We start from the raw sequence: 21,506 nt of genomic DNA on the forward strand, positions 1-21,506 counted from the left end.
ACATAAATGTATGTGCATAGGTCATTTGGTAAAGCACGCAGGGATTAAACCTTGAAAATATTTCCAAGCTGCATGAAAAGCAAGACCAAGAGAATTTTGTTAAGACAGTTGCCTTAATTGGAAAGGCTTAAAATAAATGATCATATGATTAAAAAAAGCAAGGATTGCCTGCTATTTGTTGTAACCCCTATTTCTGTAGTGCCCCTGTAGCCAGAGAAGCAGCTGTTCATTGCTGACATTCTCCCTGCCAGGCATTCCAACTCTCTGAGGTAATGGGCTACAAGCATACGGGCCTTCGCTTTAATTCTTTCAGCGTATCCTTCCGCATGGATAGAGCGAGGGGAACGCCTCCAGGAAAAGAAATTAAATGCACACACACAGAGGCACAGAGGGACGGCCGGTTTGAAAATATTCCTGAGAACGCACTTTGCGCTCATGCGGCACAGCGTCACATGAAAGGGGCCGCCTCAAGAGCTGGCTGGCACAGGTTTATTTTGTTGTAGTATTTTCTTCCACCCCCCCAGCTCTTTACCCAGTGGAATGATATCCAGAGCAAGTTTTTTGAGACAGGAAGTGAGGAATGTTTTCACTATGAGTGATCTGAGAAGAAGGTGGGTTAGCCGAGATAGCAGCTGCTTGGGACAGGAGGAGCACAGTAAGTCAGTTCCCGAGGAATACAGATGAGATGGCTCCGGGAGAAGAAGTCTCGGAGCGCTGGGGGTTTTTTTCGGCTACACGTTTGTGAAAGGAGACCCGGTGCCTTCGGATCGCTGTGCAAGGTAAGGGGAAAACAGCGGGCACAGTAAAAACATAGCGGGTGATCCCTTCTCTGCTGTGTACCGTAAGGCTGAAAAGTTTCAACGGCTTACTTTTTGAAAAGTAAATGGTTGAAATGGTTGTGGGACTGTGCTTCTGGAGATATCCACTTACTGCTGCTCTCTCAGTCCAAGAGTCATGTCAAAGATTAACTGGTAAAACAAGGGGAGGGTGGAGTATTTTGATTACTTTTTTGGCTGTCCAAATATCTCTGAAATAAAAGTATATGTATTTCAAGTATGTGAAGTAACAGAAACCCCTCTTCACCGTGATATATTGCAGTTTTATTTTGATTACTGTCATTTATGCAGGCTATTTAAAAATATTTGTAAAGTAAAATGCTAATTACTGAGGGAGGAGTGAGAGGTGAAGGTAAAGGAGAAAGATATCACAGTGCCCAGTAATCACACATTAGTCACGGCCATGTTGCTGAAATTCTAATATAGCGTTGTTGAAACTACAGGTTTCTGTTGAAATATAAAGGTACAAAGTTTGGCCACCAAAACATTTTAGCTGTTTTATGAAAATTCCAGGCTTGGTAAATAAAGGCTTGTTATTGTAAAGGTCGTTAGTTGGATTTGTAACTCCTGGCAGTATGTAGCTATGAGTTTTGGCCAAAGTAGCTTTTAAGCTACAATGTAGGTAGGTCTGAATTTAAAGTAATGCAACAGGCAAATTTGAGAGCACCTAGGAATGCAGAATGCACAGCTGCTGAATAAAACCACCACAGCTATGTTTGCAAGAACTACACATGGCTAGCAGTAGAAGATACTGAATGATACTCTGGTTTTATTCAGCAAACTTGCCTTAATTCTGCAATATTTCTTATATGTCAGGAATCTTTTTGTAGTTGGTCTTTTGTGACATGATCTGGAAGTTAATTACTTAGGTTTTTCTTGTTATAAATGGGTTTCAGAAGTCATGAAAATTATGTCAAGCGTACAAAACTGAAATAATTTAGGGTAAATGCTCAGTGGGGCATTTAATGTAAACGACAGACCTGGAGAATGTTCCTGGCTGGCACATTCTGAAAATTCTGCTCTAAACTTCCTATGTTTGCACTGCTACCTGTTTGCATAGTGAAATAACTGAAAGTCTGAGGCTGTCTCATGTCAGCATTAGATGGTTTGGAAATTTCACCTGTCAGGTTAGCCTGTGGTTAGTGATTTTGGGTGGGGTTTTTTTGGTGTGTGTGTGTGTTGTTTTTATTTTGTTTGGTTTTGCTTATTTATTTATTTCCCTCCCTCCATGCTCTTAGAATACTTTTCTAACCCTTGATATGGGCATAAAAGATTTAAAGTCTTTCATACTGAGTGGCACTCCGTAAAACCTGAGATTAAAACACTTCTGCATTTCTGACTGTAGCTTTCAGAGAGGAGTAAACTGGATTCCCTCATTGCTGTAGCACCAAAGAAGACATCTAACTGTGCAAAGAATGTATTGGAAAATGGGCCTCGGGGACATGAGCTAAGGTCAGCCAGCTAAAAGTTACTCTGTCAGGAATAAACCCAGTGTGAGATTGTGCTGGCAGTGGACCGGAGGAGTAAAAGCTTCTGTCTGTAGAGCATTCCCTGCATGCTGTTCAAGCAGGGCTGGATTTGGAGGATCAAAGTGCAGAGGGAGTAATAAAGTGAGGATTCCCTCTGTATGCCTAAATTTTTCATGAAAACCTTTTGCTATCTCTTGTTATTTATTCTACAGCTACACCCAAAAATAAATTTGTTGGTGTTTGGGTGAGGATTGTTTTTTCATTCAGCTAAGATTTTAGTGGTACCTGTTGAGGATGGGGATTGTGTAGAATGGTAGAACTGCTTCAAGATTATCACAGATGAGGTCATGAAATTTGCTTCTGGTCATTCTTTGGGGCAGGGTTGCAAAGATGTCATTGCGAAAAAATGCCATGCCGCCTCCTTTCTCCCCATTGTATGCCTTTAATGTCTTTCCACCTTCCTTCCTTCTTTGCGGTGCTGCTAGCTGGGCTGTAGGGAGTCTGATATGAGTCTATAGAGTTTGTGGTTATGTTGGATAAGTTTCTAGGTGGGTATATCAATGTCCAAGGAGAATGTGGTATCTGTTTACAGCTATACCTTTGAGCTTAAAAGCAGGTGTGCTAGGAAGACTCCTTCTTCCGGTTCCTCCTTTCCAAAGAAACGCAGATCCTCACGTCCCTCCTAGCTGGCCCATTCCGAGACTCCTCAGAAGACAAATCGTGCCTTTTATTATGTGCTACTAATACGTGCCAGCCTGGGGAGGAAAAAAAAAAATTATATATATATATATATATATATATATATAAAAAGAAGAGTAGACGCTTGTTTTCTTTCCCCTCCCGTCGGGGCGGTCCTGCCGCTGGAGGTGCCGGGGCAGAGCGGCGTTCTCCGGGCGGCTCTGCCCGGCTCCGGGATCGCTCCCACCGCCCGGGGCATGGCATCCCACCGCCCGGGGCATGGCATCCCACCGCCCGGGGCATGGCATCCCACCGCCCGGGGCAGGGCATCCCACCGCCCGGGGCATGGCATCCCACCGCCCGGGGCATGGCATCCCACCGCCCGGGGCATGGCATCCCACCGCCCGGGGCATGGCATCCCACCGCCCGGGGCATGGCATCCCACTGCCCAGGGCAGCGGCGTGCACCGGGGGATGGATCGCTACGGCGCCTTCCAGCGCGGACATTTCCGTGCCGCTGGGACAAGTTTACGGACTAGGCTGCGTGCCCCAAGGATCTGGAAAAGGAGAAAGGCAAAGCATGGAATGGAGTTGACAGGAGAGGAGGCGTGAAAGGTGTTTGCAAAAGGTGGGGAGATGGGTGGCTACCTGTGGTCTGGGTAAAAGTATGTTTTTCAAGGAAAAATGAGAAAGTGAATGGTTCTCACAATTCCCATACACCCTTGATGAGGCAAAGCATAACCTGAAGCATCATACTGCAGCTTAGCATAAGGACTAATGGTATGATTTGCTGTAATCCATGGGAGATTAGAGGAATTACACTTTATCTGGTAGGAAATGGCTAAGGTGTGAGTTTTAATGCCTCCCATGCCTTTCTTTTTTTTTTCCCCTTTATCATTTCTGGGGCTTTGTTTTGTGTTCAATTCAACAGCAGATAGTGGCTGAGGCTGCACGATGCTCTGAAAAACAAACCAGATTGCTGGATTTGCTCTTAAAGAAAATGTCGAGTACTACAAATACCTCAGATTTGATAGACAAATTTCATTTAAATACCAATTCAGTTTATAAATATTTATTTTAAGACATTGCAGTCACACCTGATTAAGACTCATTATTCACTTACGAGTTTAAAAAAAAAAGAGATCAACTTGCCAAAATCCAATGTTGTCTGTAGAAAAACCAGAAACTCTGGTACTTACTTCATTATTTGAATACATAAGAGACCTACAGTTTGGAAAGGTAGGCTGATGATTTAGATTTAGCAAAAATATACATGTTACTTTTCCCATGTTACCATTCCCCTTTCAGTGAACGTATTTCTGATTCTTGTATTTCTTCTCCTTTGTTCCTTACTAGGACTCCAGTGGATGTCTCTTCTCCTTGTCTTTTGGTGGAAAACTTGCTTGGCTTTAATGGATACTGCTGCTGGTTGATCTCTGGAGACTTTACAGCTCCTTACCTTTTGAGAGGAGGTGACTTCTGGTCACCTCTCAAGGCCTCAGTGGTAGCAGCTCTTTATTGCTGACCATCCCAGAGGGGGAAAAAGAAGATGCCTCTACCTTTTGGGTTAAAATTGAAACGAACTCGACGTTACACAGTGTCCAGCAAGAGTTGCTTGGTGGCTCGTATCCAGCTGCTCAACAATGAATTTGTGGAGTTCACACTGTCAGTGGAAAGCACAGGCCAGGAAAGTCTGGAAGCAGTGGCTCAGAGGCTTGAATTGCGGGAGGTGAGTTGTCAAGTGAAGGCATAACTTTCGTTTTTGGTGCTAGATGACCTCTCTGGTAAGTCCTTGCCATGTAGGGTAATCAGCTATTGGAGCAGCTGTCCTGTGTTCCCACTGTTTCTTCACCTTCTGGTCTTTATGGGGACTTTAATTGCTCCTAAACAGTTGCAAAAGTTGTTACAGAGCTTAGGGAATGTCCGAGGGGAGGAAATGTGAAAAGTTTTGGTGAATTAAAGTTTAGAATAATAAACAAAACAACGTTTTTTTAAAATGTGACAATGGTGAACATTCTGTTTAAAAAAACCCCATAAAGGAAGAAAATAATTTCTACCTAAGCTGCACAGTTAAAAACTACAGCAAGACTTGAGTCATAAGACAGCATGTTATTTGTGTGCATGTAGTTTTTTTCTTATGGATTAGTGGTGTGAAAAGAACCTAAACCACAAAATGTGATAAGTGTACCAGTTACCAACTGTTTGTCTTGCTTGTTTAAATACTACAAATATATGAGCTCCTTGGAGCTCATATATGGTCATATAGATTGAGTGGTGGCATCATGACGAGACTTGGTTTGTGCTAGTTGGATATGTAAATATCTGTTCAACCTGACTTTTCCCCCCAGAATCTCCTTACTTGGTATTTTGAAGGATTCTTTTGGAACTGAAATTTACTCTTCCACACATTCAGTGATTATTCCTACATCTCATGTGTTGAGTGAATTCCTTCTGAAATGCTAAGCTTTGAAATATTGTTAGAAATCTACACAGATGACCAACATATGAACCAGTGTCATTATTTTATGTCATTGTTGAGCACAGGTGGTTTGAATGCAGTATTTGAATGCTCTCAATCCTAGGTGAACTGACATTTCCCCCTAGAGACTGAAAGGTTTAGTTTAGTTGATTTTGGAATCATTGAACTGTGACAGCGTGTGCACTGCAGGAGAGAGAAAACTAGTGATACAAGTTTAGTGTTACTAACACTGTTCTGAAAGATACACTTTTGTTCTGTTTTGTGGTCTGCCATGGAATGACCTTTTGATTATGGGATTCAAATACAGGATGAAAACCCTGGCCTTAGGTAACCAAAAGATGAGTAACTGTGAAAATAATGAATAATAAATATTGGCATTTATAACTATGATCTTTTAAAATACCATCTTTTTATCGTCAAGGAATGGCAACAGTTGGTAACTTTGTTCAAATATTGAGCAAATATATTTAGAACACAATCCTGCAAACATTTATTACTTTAGAAACCATGCATTGTAGGATTCCTCAGTGGAAAACGTTACATATAGTCATTTGTTCTCAGAAATGTGCTTTATTTTTTCTGTTTAAAGAATACTAAAAAGTGAAATAGGTGTGAAGCCATTAATCTATAAGGGTTTGTTTATTGTGATTGTTTTCAATTGCAATATGCATTCTTGTAGAGTCTCCGTGTATTTTTTTCAGTGTTTAGTTATTTTGGAAAGTGCAATTCTTTGCAAGGGTATGCCTTCTTGTTTTAATCTTTCTCCTTCTTGCAGAAGGAGAATCTAGCTACGCTTGTAGCCTTAGTGTTTACTTAGAACACATGGGGTATAATATATTTAGAATTCAATTATTGTTGCATGAAATAATTCGTCAGTTTTATCTGTCCACGTTCAGATGTGACTTCTAAGTCACAGCAAGTATAGAATTTTTACTGTTTGCAAAATGCAAAGGCTTTGTCTTCCTGACTGATGACTACTAGCTTCTATTGAACTAGCCACAGAGTGCTGGAGATGCAGTTTTTTTCAGCTATTCTTCATTATCTCTTTCTTTGGAACCACTCCTAAAATCTTTTTAAAAACAAAACAAAAAAAAAAGAGAGCAAGAGATGCAATTCCCTCAATTAAGAGTCATATATCAGAATAAGGGAGTTGACAGTACACTATTGAACTCTGAGCAGATTCCTTCAGTCATGCATTCTTGCATGGATTATTTTGGCAGGAAAATGTGTTGCAATAAATGGGAATGGAAAATAGGGATATAAATTACTTTCCAGAGCTTGCATTCAAAAAAAGTTGCTCTGCCTTTAAATAGTCAGATTTGCCAAGCAGATACTGGATCATTCCTGACGGCTTGCTTAGTAGAAAGTTTTCAGAAAGAAATACGTGTTCAGGGCTTTCCTTAAAGCTGCAAAAACAACTTTAGTCTTTGATACAGTAAAATACAAAGTATTTCTCTAAGAAGTAGTATATTTTTAGTGCACTGAGGAGCCTTTAAAGCATAAAGTTGAATTCCAAGTGTTAAAGATGAAAGTATGGCTGTTTATCTGAATACTGAGACTCGGGCCATTCTCAGATCCAAGGTATCAGTTTCAGATTACTGTATATGGCCTACACAGCTAGGACAAGCAGTTCCCAAGCATCTTCAGAACAGTTTATTGCATGAGGAATTAGGGGAATGTCTACCATTTTTTACACATTCAGTGGTAATGTTTGTACATACCTTTTCTCTCTGGTGTAGTCTGGAATTACTGAATTTGGACAGTGGACTGAACTGTTTTTAATGGTGTGCCATTTTTTAAAGTATTTGTTTTAACAGATCTTTATGTAAATGAGTAATCTTCTAATTATGCATTGGATGGCTAAACAGCGTTTTTCTTTTGATTTTCCAATTAGTACTTCTTAATTTCCAAGTTTTATCCTAGTATGGACACATGGTTAGCATTTAGAAAGATTTACATATGTTGACTTTTTTTTTTTTTTTTACTGAATGGTAAATGTTATAGAAAAGTGAAAGGAATTCATTAAACTGAGTATCTTCTGGTATTCCTAGAATGTGACTCATCAGGAATGGGTATGTAATCCAGCTCTCTTAAACTGAGGAATTGGGGAAAGAAGCCAAGGGGAACAGTGAACATAAGTTACTTACCCTTTGTAGCACAGTCTGTCTTTTATCCTGGGAGGGAACTATAACCAAACATGACTTATGCAAAAAGCAGTTACAGAAAACCATTCTGGAATCACAAGTTTTGAAAAACTGCTGAGAGCTCTGGTGGTTAACTACCTTAAGAAGTACATACAGCAGTGCTAATCTTCCATCCAGGGCTTAAGTATGTAAATGAAATCCTTGAAAATACAGGGATTTTAAAAACATTGTAATATAGCTAGGTATATTAGCTAGCTAGATTTGGCAGGAGATGTTATAACTGCTGTCTTTCTCCTGTTGAATTTTTGTTGTTGTTTTCTAATAGCACTTCTAAACCAGAGAGAAGGAGCAAATTCTGCTACTGTGTACAAGGAAATTCTGATTTAGCTGCAGATATGTGGTTGAGTACAAATATAAGAACCAATGGCAGGGAACTTCTGTGGAGTGTGTGTGTTGTGCATATGGAAGTTCCTGTGTTTGTTTTAGGACGTGCAGAGGAAATGGAACCAAGGTTATCTGGATCCTGAAACTTCAAAGTTCTGAAACAGTGCTTTGGAAATGGTTGAACTATGGTGTAAAACTTTGCTCTGAATTCTAAAACATCTGTTCACTTCCAGAGAAAATACAAAAAAAAACCACCTTTACTTCATTGGGGTGGTTTCTTCAATGTGTTTTGCATATGAAGAGTGTTTTTAAAATTAGACCAAGGGCAACCATAAATGCACTTGGTGTATCAGTATACCGTATTGACTGACAAATAGGAGTTGGGCCATGTCATGACAAAGGGATCATTAACATAATTATGTTTATGTGTTATACCAAAATCTGACACCATTTTACATAATGCTTGCAGAAGTAAGAGGAGAAGCAGTGCTCATAGTTGAACTGCTGTGATTGCCTCCCTGTACCAGATTTTCCTTATAACTTGGAAAGGAGAAATTGTTATGAGGAATGTATATAAGAATGCAGATTTTCCACGTGTAATCTGATTAGTTTAAAAGATGCTGCTTTATTGAAAAGCAAATTTGAATCCATCTAAAACAAATATTAATTATAAGGGTGCGATAATTGTAATTTAGGAAGCAAGATAAATTGAAGGATAGGGCGGTCAGGCAAAAATCAGTAACAGACTCAGTTCAATTATTGTAGAATTATTGTAGTTCTTCCCTTCTCTGAAGAAAAGAAGATACACATTCAGATAAATGGTTTGCACTCAGTCTTATTATACTGAGCAGAACCAAATTGAGGGTTTTCCATGAAAACAATAATGGCAATTAGGAAGCCTTGCCCCTGATTTCCGTAGCATTTTTCTGAAGTTAAGTCAGAATTTGGATATACCACCTAATTGCATTTTGTTTCCCATCATGTCAGTGAATTTCTGTACAGTTTTATATCAATTTTGACAGAAGAGGTTTTCATTACTCCTGAAGCAAAGACATTAGCCTATTGTGTAGTATTTTTAGGCTGCCTTGAAATTTGACTTTTCCCTTTAGTAAAGCAATCGGAACTTAAGCCTCTGATGAATGGGTACATGATACTTGTTCTATCTATTGTCAGTGATGTGTAAGGTGGAAGTCAAAAGCATTTATGTGAGTTCATCTTTCTTAGAGCCTTGAACAGTGGTGGGAAAAAAGTAGCATGATTTTTTTTCCAAAAAAAGTGTATTTCTACATTTCTGGGTCATGTTGAGAAATGACCTATCTCTGCCAGAAGGTAAAATATGTCTTGGATATAATGTTTTCTGTGCACTATGGAAGTATGGCTCTTCAGTTTGTAAATTAGTCAGCTTACCTTATCACATCCTGATGAGCAGAATCTTCCTTGCCTGTTAGAAGATTGTTTATTTAAGATATTTGAAGAGTGTGAAACACAGTGTATTGTGATTTGCACTGTGCTTCATTTCAATAAACTAGAATACATCAGATTACCTTGCAATGTATTGATTTGTCTATGTATTTTTTTATCCCTTTTCTTTTGCTTTGAACTATAGTTGACAATTACTTTGTTTAAATAGTGAAATTCGTGAAATCCATATTAGAGTAATTAGGAGAAAATAACTGTGTGTGTGAGTGTTGGAAAAAATGTTTCCATTATGAAAGAACTAAGATTTAAGAATAAATCGTCTCTCTGTTCAAATAGTTACTCTGCTCAAATATGCCCTCCTGCAGCTACAGTTGAAGAGCTTGTCAGTGCTAGAACAACAAAACCAGTATAGACAAAAGTACCCTACAGTAAACAGCTGTATATGGGGGGAAAGGGAGGGGTTTGTCAGTGATTCTCCTGTTTCTGCAAGAATTGGTCATGGTAGTATATAGAGAAGAAGCAACTTTCTGCTTGGTGGCTGGAACATGACGAGAGGCACAGAGGTCTTTTTCTCCACCACTTCAGAAGTCTTGTATATTGTACATTGGCCAGTCCAGGCTGCTCCAAGTCCTTTCTTAGCTAGAGATTGGGAAGTTTTGTGGAGGAGGTTGTCTGCTGTGATAAGAATGGAGTTTCTGGAGAATTTTCAAGGCCTATTGTCTCCTTCTGTAGCTTTTAACATTGGGCGTAGGGAAAAGCTTTCATTTGGTATCTGCCAGTTGTGCTTAGTACAAGATTATTGACCCAGTTCTCCTGCACGTGGCTTATTTAAACTGTGCTATCCTGATAGCAGGAGCTGTTCTGTATCCAAGCATATAATAAAGCTAGACGTGGTGGAGCCCTTGGGCTAAATGGGATTTTAAGAGTTTGACTGCAGTGCTTATCCTTCAATAATGAGAAGGTGTTTTCAGCATTCTTATCAGGGAAGTCTTGTATGTACCAGTGTAAAAGAGGAGAAGCTTGAAAATATATTTTGACTGCATTCTTCTGCTGTTGTTTTCTCTTTTCTGAATTTTTGCCTCAGATCTTAGGATGGTGATTCCTCTGGTACCCTTGACGCAGGTAACCAAATGCATCAATTAGAAGGCACTGTATTAACCATTAGCAAACAATTCTCCTTTCTAGCCTATTTGTAATATATGACATATTTTGTAAGATTTATAGTACAGGATATGGGAATTAACTGGAAAATGTATTATTAAGTATGTAAGGTTGAAGAAAAGTTTGAACACTGCTATGCATCAGGGGACCTCCAAGGGTTTCATGGTCCTACCCTCTGCTCAGGAGGATCAGGTGCTTCAGGGGGTTGCCTGGGTGAGTTTGCCATCCAGGTGCCTCCAAGGATAGAGATTTGACACCTCTTTGGGCTATCTCTTCCAGTGTTTGGCTAGTCTTGTTGTGAAATTTTTTTCCTGATCTAACTGGAATTTCCCACATTGCAGCTTGTCCCCAATGCTTCTCGTGCTTGCAGTGATTACTTCCAAGAAGACTCTGGCTCTGTCAGAGTCCACAGTAAGATTTTACTTTGTGTCTTCTTGAGGCTGATCAAGAAGAGACACTTCTCCAACTTTCACTGTACATCATGCTGAAAGATCTAATACAGTCACCTGCAGTAATGTAGTTTTGTGGCACTCACACCTGGTGAAACTCCTCTGCTTAGCTTAGGAAGTCTGGGTGACTTCAGTGATGAAGTCACTCCCATCAGCTTGTGAGCTGTAAATACTGTGTGGGGCTTTTGATATTTTTCTGTTCTTGACAGCTCTTGAAATTTTATGCAAAAATATTTACTGTCTCTACTGTCAGAAAACAAATAGATAAAAATCAACTCTGCAGAAATTATATGTTCTTTTTGTTTCTATTTGATTTTCTTCAGAGGGGTTGGGTCATGAATAAGTCACTAAAATAAACGAACCTCAAAGTAGTGTTAATCTTAACAGCTTAACATATTTTAAGAATTATGTCATGCCATTCTTTTAAGCACTGGATGTTGTCCTGAGCTGCTAATAATAAAATGTTTTAGCAATGAATAAAAGTGGGTTCTATTTTAATCAGTGCGAATATTCCAGGGTGCATAAGCTCCTCTGAAAACTCACAGGATCAAATTCTGCCCTTGAAGTGAAGTGAAAGGTTTGCATAGAAGTCAGAAGACCAGTTTTAGGCTGTAGTATTTTACGTTACTTGTTGAAAGATATGCTGGATTCCAGAGGATGTTTTAAAATGTGTAAACACATTTTTCTTAGTCCGTTATGCCAGTAACTGCTCAGTTCTGTGTGTAGGCAAGAAAACAGTCAGTGTTTCAAGGAAATCGATCTACTCAGGTGATCATCATGTCTTAAAAATAGTCTATACACTCAGTTTCAATTCAGGGTGTAGAACCAGGAGTGTTTGACATCAGTACGTTTGAAACAGTGGCAATGTTTGTGGTCTCTTTCTCCTCACATTTGTTATACACACAGGCTTCTATGAGGTTTAAGCGCACCAGGGGTGCAAGTGGGTTTATTCAAACAATTTCTGTACCTTTTTTTTGGGTGTGTTTTTAGTCGGTTTACAAATGTGTTTGTGTGATATCATCTACAGAAGTCCTTAGCAGCAGCTCTTACCCTTTGCTTTCAGTCTGTGCCGTGGCCATTGCCCTTGCCCGGAATGTTGTGGTTCCACATTTTCGGTGGTGCTCAGCCCGAGGCTGCTGTGGTCCTGTCGGAGGAGCGACCTGGGTCAGAGCAGAATGTCAGATTACAGTCTCACTTTGGCTCCTGTGGCTGCGTGCATGGTGTTAACAGTCTTGTGATGAGAGAGAAATACACCTTGTTACCCGCATTCCTTTCCTTACTCAGTCTGCAGCAAGGATTAAGGAGTAGTCAGTCATTCAGTACATTTTATCCTTTTTAACATGTGATGTTGCAGTGAACGTGGTATTTCTTTCCTAACGAAGATTATGTGGTTTTCTACTGTTTGGGATTTTTCCCTCAGCATCTTATGGAATTGAAGATACTGTCGTCACAATATCCTTGTGGGGTAGTGGTAGTCACCTATTTTTTCATCTATATTTTTTTTCATATATAGTCACTATGATTGGGGGCTTGAAGAAGAGATACAGAATGTCATTTAAGATACCGGCAAACTTTGTGTGCCTGGACTGGGAAAGGAGAAATGTGTTGTTTATATTATTTATATTCAGAGGCATATTTCTTTTGTCCTCTTGAAACTCAAAGTATTTATGACTTTCTAAATTTGACTCTTGGCTTTCAGAATTTAGGAGTGATGAAGCACACAGTGTCCACCTGAGAAAAATTTGGTTTGTAGGATTTGCTTTACAGAGAACTCTGTTTCTGATTTGGGGACAGTCTGGTTCTCTACTGTGATTTTTAAATTTTTCCATTCCACACTTTCTCTAGATATCTTCCTCTGTACAGAAAAAAACCCTGCTTTTTTCTTCTATGAACAGTTCTAATTCTGTTGATTTTCTGTATTGTAGGCTGTCTTTTATCAGAGGGCCAGAGCTGGAGTTTAGAGTTTACAAAAAGCATCTCAAGGTTAAATAGGCAGATTTTTCTGAATATATTTGTTTTTTATCTTATGAATCCTAATTTGGCGATTACATGGTAGCTAGCACTAATTTTAACTTAAAGGATTTTTTTAAAACCTTGGGGAAAGAAAGCCCCCAAACACCAAAACCCACTAACAATCACTTAGAATTGTGTTTATGCTAATCAAGAGAGGAGCAAAGAAGTACATTTTGCCAGTATGCAATGCCAAAAGAACATTATGCCTTAGAACTGGCTCTAATTTCCTACTTTTGCTAATATCCCAGGCAAAATGGTTTTATGGAATAGACAGTTTTATTAATTTAATGCTACATCTTGACTTTTGTGCCTCAAATTACTCAATGGTCTGTGTTGATATGAAGCACTGATTTAGTTGCAGTCCATGAAGTTTGGGATGGGGTATGTGTGCCTGTGCTGTGGTTGTTGCACACACAGTCAGCCTGTCAGACCTGTAAGGAAAATCTGGAATCCCGTGAGAGTAGACTCTTCATCCTGTTTAGACTGTAAACTAAGAAGATGTATGCATAAGAATTTTCAGGATGTGTATATGGATGAGTTTTTGCAGGAATGTACTGAAGTGGCCTTTTTCTTCCTCAATGAATTTCATATCTGTGTTCCACAATATCAAAATGCTAGAGCTTTTGAGAAAACAACAGTAAATACGTTCTTTCCTATGGAGACAATTTTTCCCTGACTAGTTCACAAAAATTGTTGATTTAGAGAAATCATGATAAATACTCCCTTTGTTTTATAAAACTTCATCCTTAAAAGCTTTATTTTGTATAACTTAAAAATGTCTGAAAATATGGAAGGAAAAATACTGGAATAAAGGTGTTGGTATTTCTACAGTTTCTACATACATTAAAGTTTATGTAGCAAGGACTTGAAAAATTTTCATGTAAATACCTACAAACCTAATTGGTAATTTGTAACATTCACTTATCTCTCTCCCCCAGTTCAAACACTTCTATGATATCTAGTTTTGCTGTGATAATGACATGAATATTTTCCAGTCCACATCTGTTTACTAGTCCAGAACTGAACAAAATAAGTACAGGAGGAGCAGATTTAAACCAGTTTAAAAATAGTGAAGAAATTTAAATTTTAATGGGTGACTTTGCAGTGTGGATTTAGAACTCTACTGTGGAGCAAGAGAAAAACACTCTGATCCAGACTCCTTCTGGGAGAGGATCTAATAAAAGTTAGGTTGTGTTGCTCAGGATTCTGTCCACTGGGATTTTGGCCTTCCAAGGGTGACATCCCTCAGCCTCTCCAAGTGGTGTGTTCCAGTGCATAATGTATGTTGTGTTTTGCCTTGGTCAGGAATTGCCCACTCAGGCAGGATATCTTTCTGCTCTGCTGTATCTGGTCATTTTCCTGCTCATGCTGGGAGCCAGCATATGCTTTAATGAGCTCAGCTTTGACTGAGCAGCTGTGCTGTGCTCTTTTGTCCTTCAGCATCCCATGTGAGCCTGCCTACCAGGTGCCCAGAGAAGCCATGCTTTGCTCTGCTGCTGTCCCATGTCATTTTCCATTTGCCTTCCCCACTTCTCTTAGATTTCCTGTCACACATGAGTGCCTACTACTAGCATCTGTGAATTGCCACAGCAGAGTTATGAGGTATGAAATGTTTCCAAATAAAGAGTAGTTCTGGTAGGGTTTTAGATGGGGGACCTCATGTACCTGAGCTGGTTATCTGGATGGAATTGCTTTTTATGGTAAATGTCTCTACAGTTCCCTGAAGTTTTCAGTAACCCATAGCCTTACTCAGCATTTTAAAACATTTATTTCTATGTAGCAAAACTTTCATACAATATATTTTATGCAGTATCACAGTATTAACTTTTTTTTTAATCATTGAAATGCCTCTTTTTCAGATTACATATTTCAGTCTCTGGTATTATAATAAGCAGAATCAACGCAGATGGGTAGATCTGGACAAGCCTCTGAAAAAGCAGCTGGACAAATATGCCTTGGAGCCAACTGTGTATTTTGGAGTAGTGTTCTATGTGCCTACTGTTTCTCAGCTTCAGCAGGAGATTACCAGGTAAACCTCTTAGGACAAACTTCCATGTGTTTATAAGTTCGCTCTCAGCATTCTGAAAGGTATAGTTTCTTTAAAAGTTTTCTGCTTTCCACTCCCTTTAGAGGAATAAAAACTATTTTAGGTAAAATTTATGTTCAAACTCTATGCTAATTTATCTTTGGAATAATTTAAATATGTGATAAACTAAGCAAGCAACTATATTTTTGTGATCTTAGGAATCTCCTCAAACCTGTTTTAAGCAGCAGGCATACCTGTGCAGTCAGACTTTTAATTGTTTTAGTCTCTTCATGTTTGACTTTTTAATTTGTTGTTGTTTTGGTCTTTTTGACTGTAGTTTTGAAGATCTGTATGTTGCTTTCATGGACATCTATCCTGTATAAAGCACTTGCAGATTTTATTAAGCTATGCTTTCTTTGTTTTGCTTTCAGTACTTTCTGTTCTTTTAGTACAATACTTTGGCAAGCTACAGGCTGCACTTCAGCTTGTGATTTTTTTTTTTTTTTGTGTGTGTATCACTGAGCCATAAATATGGATATTAGTTCTGGTATTACATGTATGTTTCTACTGTGAAACTGGGGAACATCACATAATTGTTTCTGACTGCAGGGGGAAAAGTAAAATTGAGCATATATATACTAGCCTGTTATTCCTGTGGACCTTTACATTGGCTTCTAATGGCTTAATGGGTAGAGTTCTGATTTAATGATTATTTTTAGTTGGCAGTTGGGTACAAAACCCATAGTTGGATTACAAACACATATTGCTATTTCAAAACTATGTGCTTGTATTAACTGCTAAAAGCTTAAGGTTGCCCCTGCTTTGAGTGGGAAGTTGAAACAGATGATCACTCAGAGGTCCTTTTCATCTTAATTTATTCTGTAGTTACATGAAACTGTCTCTGTTCCTAAAATACCCTGCCAGACACCTTTTCTGCTAATTGCGATGTGAAAGCTTTTCAGGGTCACCAGGTACAGACCTCTTGGTGCAGACACTGGTGCTGTTGTGTACTGCTTTATGGTTTGGCAGCATTAGATTTTGGTTTTGTGTGTAATTTCTGAAAGATTTTTTTTGAAAACTCTATAATTTTGTGCTATTTCTTGGAAATTTTAGTGGCTTAAAAATCTGATTTTGTGTTGGCATAGGAGAATACATTAGAGTAAGATAAACACCATGGTATTGCATTGGAAAGCTAAATTGCCTGAAAAATCTTGAATAGTCTTTTCTAAAATTTATTTAAAGAATATGGTGTTTATGCAGGAGCTTTAAGAAAAATTTGGCAGTGTGTTGTCTCGTAGAAAGTAGGATTTATGTGCCAGCCTTATGCTTGTGTCCTAGAGGATAGTACTTACTTTGCTAGTAAGAATTTGGGTTAGTTTCAGAAATCTATGGGGTTTTTAATGCCCGTTTGATATAAATGAAATTGAACATGGTCAGTGTTTAATATACACCAGGAAGTGCTATAGACAAAAAGAGATGTGCTCTGTTAAGGTAGTGTTAAGATTCTTTATCTACATGTTTACTTTTAATACCAGTTCTATGGAAAGAGCTTATCTTCTGCTTCTTGACTGGGAAGACTTGTTCCCAAAATGCCTTGGGCTTTTTCTTTTGTTTTCTTTTATTTTTAAGGCCTGGGTTTAGTCCCAGCTGTTCTTGTGTGTGTTATATAGGGATGTTATGTACTGTCATATGATATACTGGGTTTTTGTAGTAGCATCCCCTAAAGTCTAAATAATATTTATAAACTATCATTGTATTTAACAGGGCAGTAAACAGTGATGGAAGAGAGTTGTCCATTAACATGAATATAATTTATGTGGAGTTTCCCTGACCTTTCTAATCACTGGATGAATTACAGCACATACTTGCATGTTCTCAGTATTAATGCCTTACTTCGCTAGAGTTAACATACAATATGAGGAAGAACTTTTTAAAACTAGACTTTTAGAAGACAAATTTCCTCTTTGGCCAAGTCTGTGTTGCTGTAATGGCAATTTTGAGGTGTTTCGAGCTCCAGGTAAAAAGTTCTGTGGGTGGTTGATAGGGGAGGAAAAATTCAGGCAAATAGTGTCTCAGACTGTGGACAAACAGTACAGCTGGTAGTGGTTGCATGTACCTGAGATAATGCAGGAAAAGCCTAGATTAAAAGGAAAAAGAAAAGCTGCCTTGAAAGTGAGAACAAAATGTGGTCAGAAGGTGTAATGCAGAAATTAAAATCACTACTGGGACTGAGGGAATGTACATTGTTAGATCTGTTGGAGGAGCAGATGCAGCAATACAGCAGCAGTTAGCTGGACATTGCAAAGAGACAATAACAACAATTTAAAGGAAGGAAGAGGAAAGAAAAAAGAGGGTTTGATAGCAGATAAAAATTGTGGAGGTTCTTTAAGATGACCAGTTGTAGAATGATTTGTGAGAGTTAAGGGAGGCAGGAGTTTTAAAAGGTTTTGAAGTAGTGGGTCCAAATGATGAGGAAGACTACCCTCTACTCAAACTGGGGAATGCAGAGAGGAACAGGAAATGCAGGCATAGTCTTCTACTCTTTCTTAAAAATTAAGAAGCCCATGTTAGGTTTTTCTTCTTTTTTCTCCCCTGTAGGTATCAGTATTACTTGCAGTTAAAGAAAGATATCTTGGAGGGCAACATTCCTTGCACACTGGAACAAGCAATACATCTGGCTGGTTTGGCAGTTCAGGGTAAGTAAGAAATTGTGCCAACTAGCTAATGTTGCATTAGAAATTTAGGTGATACATTTTCTATTGCTTGTTTTCTATTTGTCACTCAAGAGACCCAATTCAGTAAGTTATGAAAGGGGCTTGCTCCTTAGGACTTCATCATATGGGCTGAGGAGAGGAACAGCAGGATCAGTGGCCCTGAACTTGCTTCTGTGCAGTCCTCAGAGGTGTACCTGGCTATCTGACATGTCATTTCAGGAGCTGGATTGGAATTAGACATTGGGGCTCCTTTGGGGGCAAAGGCTTCAGTTGTCTGTTTAAATCAACAGACTCTTCCTTCTGTTTCTGTTAATGAAGACTCTTTATTCTGCCATATCTTCATAAATAAGCAATTTTGAATGTACTTTTATTTCCACTTTTTATCCAAAATTTTCTATCACGTAAGATTATTTCAAGTTAGTGTGCAAGACTGGTAACAGTTCTTGTCTTCAAATCACTCCTGAGAACACATTTCTATGCTACCTCTATGAAAAAGGCAGGTTTATTTCTCCTAGCTAGGGTCAGATGGAGTGTATACCTGTCTTGAGTCTGTCTGCACTCATCATGGTCTGTATTCCTTGCAAGGTGCTTGCCTGATAGAAAACTATCAAAAGTTTGTAATGGCAACAGCTGTGTTTAGTGTGTTTGTATATTGTCACTTGTATATAATTCACAGTGAATGCCACTTCAGTACATTTAGCAGCAAGTGTAAAACTGCCAAAATTGAACAGGACTAAAAATTACTGGTAGTATATGCAACCAGAGATTTTTTTTGGACCTTCTTATATACATTGGTTTTATCACAAAAAAGATGATGATTGTGTTTTGTTTTTATTTAAATGTGGAGTAGGATAAATTGTATTATGCTACCAGTGGAGTAGGATAAATTGTATTATGCCCTGTTTATATAACAGTGAATCTGTTTAATCCAAGCTGGGTTTTAATGGTCTTCAACTGAAAAAATCTTGCTGTGTTATTTCCATGTCTTTGGACAGTGTAGATGTCTCTCAGCTCAGTGAGTTGTTTATAGAAATCTTTCAATATAAGCCTCTTTCCAGATGGAAAATATTCATCCTTTTAGCTTTCACCTTCTTTTTTTATTCCTGTATAAGAGATCAACTGTATATGTTGATAATACAATGAAAAAAAACTCCAAAAAAAGCACAGGTTCTAAATTAATGTGCTCCAATGACTGAAGTAGCTTATACCAGACAGGTTAGTAATTTTAGCTGGTGAATGAACAGAAACAGTGCTTCCTGTTTCAAGTCAGCTGGTTTCAAGATTAATCTGTATTTAAAATCAGTGCAATAGGTTAGTTATAATGTTTACAGATTTATCTCAAGGGCTGTATTTGTGTAATGTGTCAGAGGTGCTTCCTTTTCATATAAATAACTTCCATATTAAGTGTTTCATCATTTCTTCTTCTCAGCCCACAGGGAATGTTACTAATTTTTCTGAACAAGGCAAAAAGATGGGGATTTTTCGTAACCTTTTCTCTTTATAAACATTATTGATTGGTTTGTTCTGTTGTTTTGCTTTCAAATTGTAGTTCAATAGGATAAAGGTTTGTTACTTGAAAATCTTGATGGAATTAATTGGGTTTTGAATAACTTTGTTGTAAGTGTTTGAATCCAAATTTTTTTTTTTCATTTTTTAGCGGATTTTGGAGACTATGATCAGTATGAATCTCAGGAGTTTCTACAAAGATTTGCTTTGTTTCCAGTGGTGAGTACTTTCTTTAAATTGGCACATTTAAATTATTAAATCGACAAATTCAAATACTTCTTAAAATTGGCAAATGCAAATCATTTTTAGGAAGCCTCCATGATCTTGCTGCTCCCCAGCAAAATTTAGTAAAGGTCTTTTTTGAGATTGGAGTGAGATATGACACCTTATGTTACACAGAAACAAAGATGTAGTAAGGTCTTTTCAATTTTATTGTCTATTACGCTGAAAAGAAGGTTGAGGTATGGATGGGAAAGTGAGCAAAACTACTTCAAAACAGTGTTTGTGCTTTTGGGGTTCATTTGTGCATATTACAACATCTAAGTTCCAAGACTAGACCCAAGGTTTGATTTGCATGTGTAAAGAAACTATAACCATTTGATTTTGTAGAATTTTTTTGTATTTCATTCCACAAATGCTATTTTACCTTAAGGGTTGGCTACAAGAAGAAAAAATATTGGAAGAAGCAACACAGAAAGTTGCCTTGCTACATCAGAAGTACAGGTAACATGTCTAAAGCTCTTCAATGCTTGATTTCAGTCTTCAGTAACTTCTGCAAGTCAGAAAGTTGTGAATCTTGAAATCTGGACTGATTTCACTTCCCATTTAAATTAGTTTTTTCTCTAGTGTATCTGTATTAAAGTTACAAGAGATTTTGCTGAATGAAAATGAAAGAGAAAACAGAATATGTAGTAAAATAAATTAGAGGATTCAGCTTGAAAAGAATACAGGACACAATTAGATAGTGTGACTTCACCTTTATAATGTTTCTGACTCTTGTTCAAGTGAAGTTCAGACCCCAGTAAGGATGCTTCCTGATAAACAAAATTGGGTGATATTAAGGGCAGGAGAAATGTAGAGATAGTATCTGCCGAAATGCTTATGATCTTAGGTAGAAGGGAGCAGTAGTAGAGGAAAAAGGAAAGTTAAGTTCTCTTTATCAGTTCATTAGTGAAAAACATTTGTGACTATGTGAATAATATTGAATACTTTTCACTGTATTGGTTTAAAACAACAGTTAGAAAATTGCAGTTTCACTTATCTTTAAAATGCACTTGTAACAAGATTGAATGATTCAGATTCAGCAAAGAAAACCTAATCTTCATGACATTAGGGAAAAAGTGAAGAAATTGAGAGATTTATGATTGAAAAACTATTGAGAGATGTAAAAATGAGCACAACAGGTTTTTTCAGGTAGAAATTATGTCTTTTATGAGGTGACTGAGGTATGTTGGTGGGTAGGTAGGTAAACACCAGCTTTTAAGCCCTGGATACTACTTAAAGTCTGTAAGAAGACTATCTTTGTCAGTTGGTCTAATTATAAAGAATTCTACTTTCACCTACAGATCTTGTCCTCATGTTTTCAAAGTACTATAGTGCAATAGTCAGCATTTAGAAAATGACTATTTTAGAAGATGTTTTTCTGAAATGTAAAATGCCAGACTTTGTATTTCCCCTCTAGCAGTATAGAGGACATTCGTGTCTTGAACATGTGTGCCTCTGATAAAGTGGGGAAATGTGGAGACAGTGCTGGATTTGATCAAGAATGTGATAATTGTGTGCCATTAGTAGAGATGGTAATTTTACCTGGTCTTTGTTGCCATTTACCCCTAAAGATGCCAGAGAGAAAGAAGTTATTAGAATCTAAGTTATTTGCTGAGCCAAATCTGTCAGCCATTGGTACAGATAGAAACATCAGGATTTGATGGTTACCTGGGTGTCCTGGGGGTGCTTTTCAAGCTTTGGCAGTGTCGTACAGAGTAAAACAAAGATGATTTTTTCTTATTGGCAGTATTAGCTGATTGTTGTTTTATTTGTAGAGGCCTTACTCCTCCTGATGCAGAAATGTTATATATGCAAGAAGTGGAAAGAATGGAGGGCTATGGTGAAGAGACCTATCCTGCAAAGGTAAATGGCATTTTGATCATTGTCTAATTGTCCTTTTCTCCCTGTTTAGAGTGGTTGCTTCCTGCCAAAAGTAAATAAAACCCAAATGCCAAACCACCTGGA

At 38.1% G+C, this 21,506-nt stretch overlaps 1 protein-coding gene across 2 annotated transcripts in view; it reads left to right on the forward strand.

The window, feature by feature from the left end:
• The first annotated feature begins 321 nt into the window (after window positions 1-321).
• The window catches only part of PTPN21 (protein tyrosine phosphatase non-receptor type 21), a 45,396-nt gene continuing 24,211 nt past the window's right edge, over window positions 322-21,506 (forward strand). For both annotated transcript variants that reach the window (XM_066321941.1, XM_066321942.1), the window contains exons 1-7: window positions 322-779; window positions 4,339-4,711; window positions 14,891-15,060; window positions 17,656-17,753; window positions 19,429-19,496; window positions 19,930-20,000; window positions 21,317-21,404. In XM_066321941.1, coding sequence (XP_066178038.1) covers window positions 4,532-4,711; window positions 14,891-15,060; window positions 17,656-17,753; window positions 19,429-19,496; window positions 19,930-20,000; window positions 21,317-21,404 — 675 coding nt within the window. In that variant the 5' untranslated portion in view covers window positions 322-779; window positions 4,339-4,531. The remainder of the gene's footprint in view (window positions 780-4,338; window positions 4,712-14,890; window positions 15,061-17,655; window positions 17,754-19,428; window positions 19,497-19,929; window positions 20,001-21,316; window positions 21,405-21,506) is intronic.

Source organism: Sylvia atricapilla, chromosome 6 (genome assembly GCF_009819655.1).
Source record: "Sylvia atricapilla isolate bSylAtr1 chromosome 6, bSylAtr1.pri, whole genome shotgun sequence".
Taxonomy (NCBI): Eukaryota; Metazoa; Chordata; class Aves; order Passeriformes; family Sylviidae; genus Sylvia; species Sylvia atricapilla.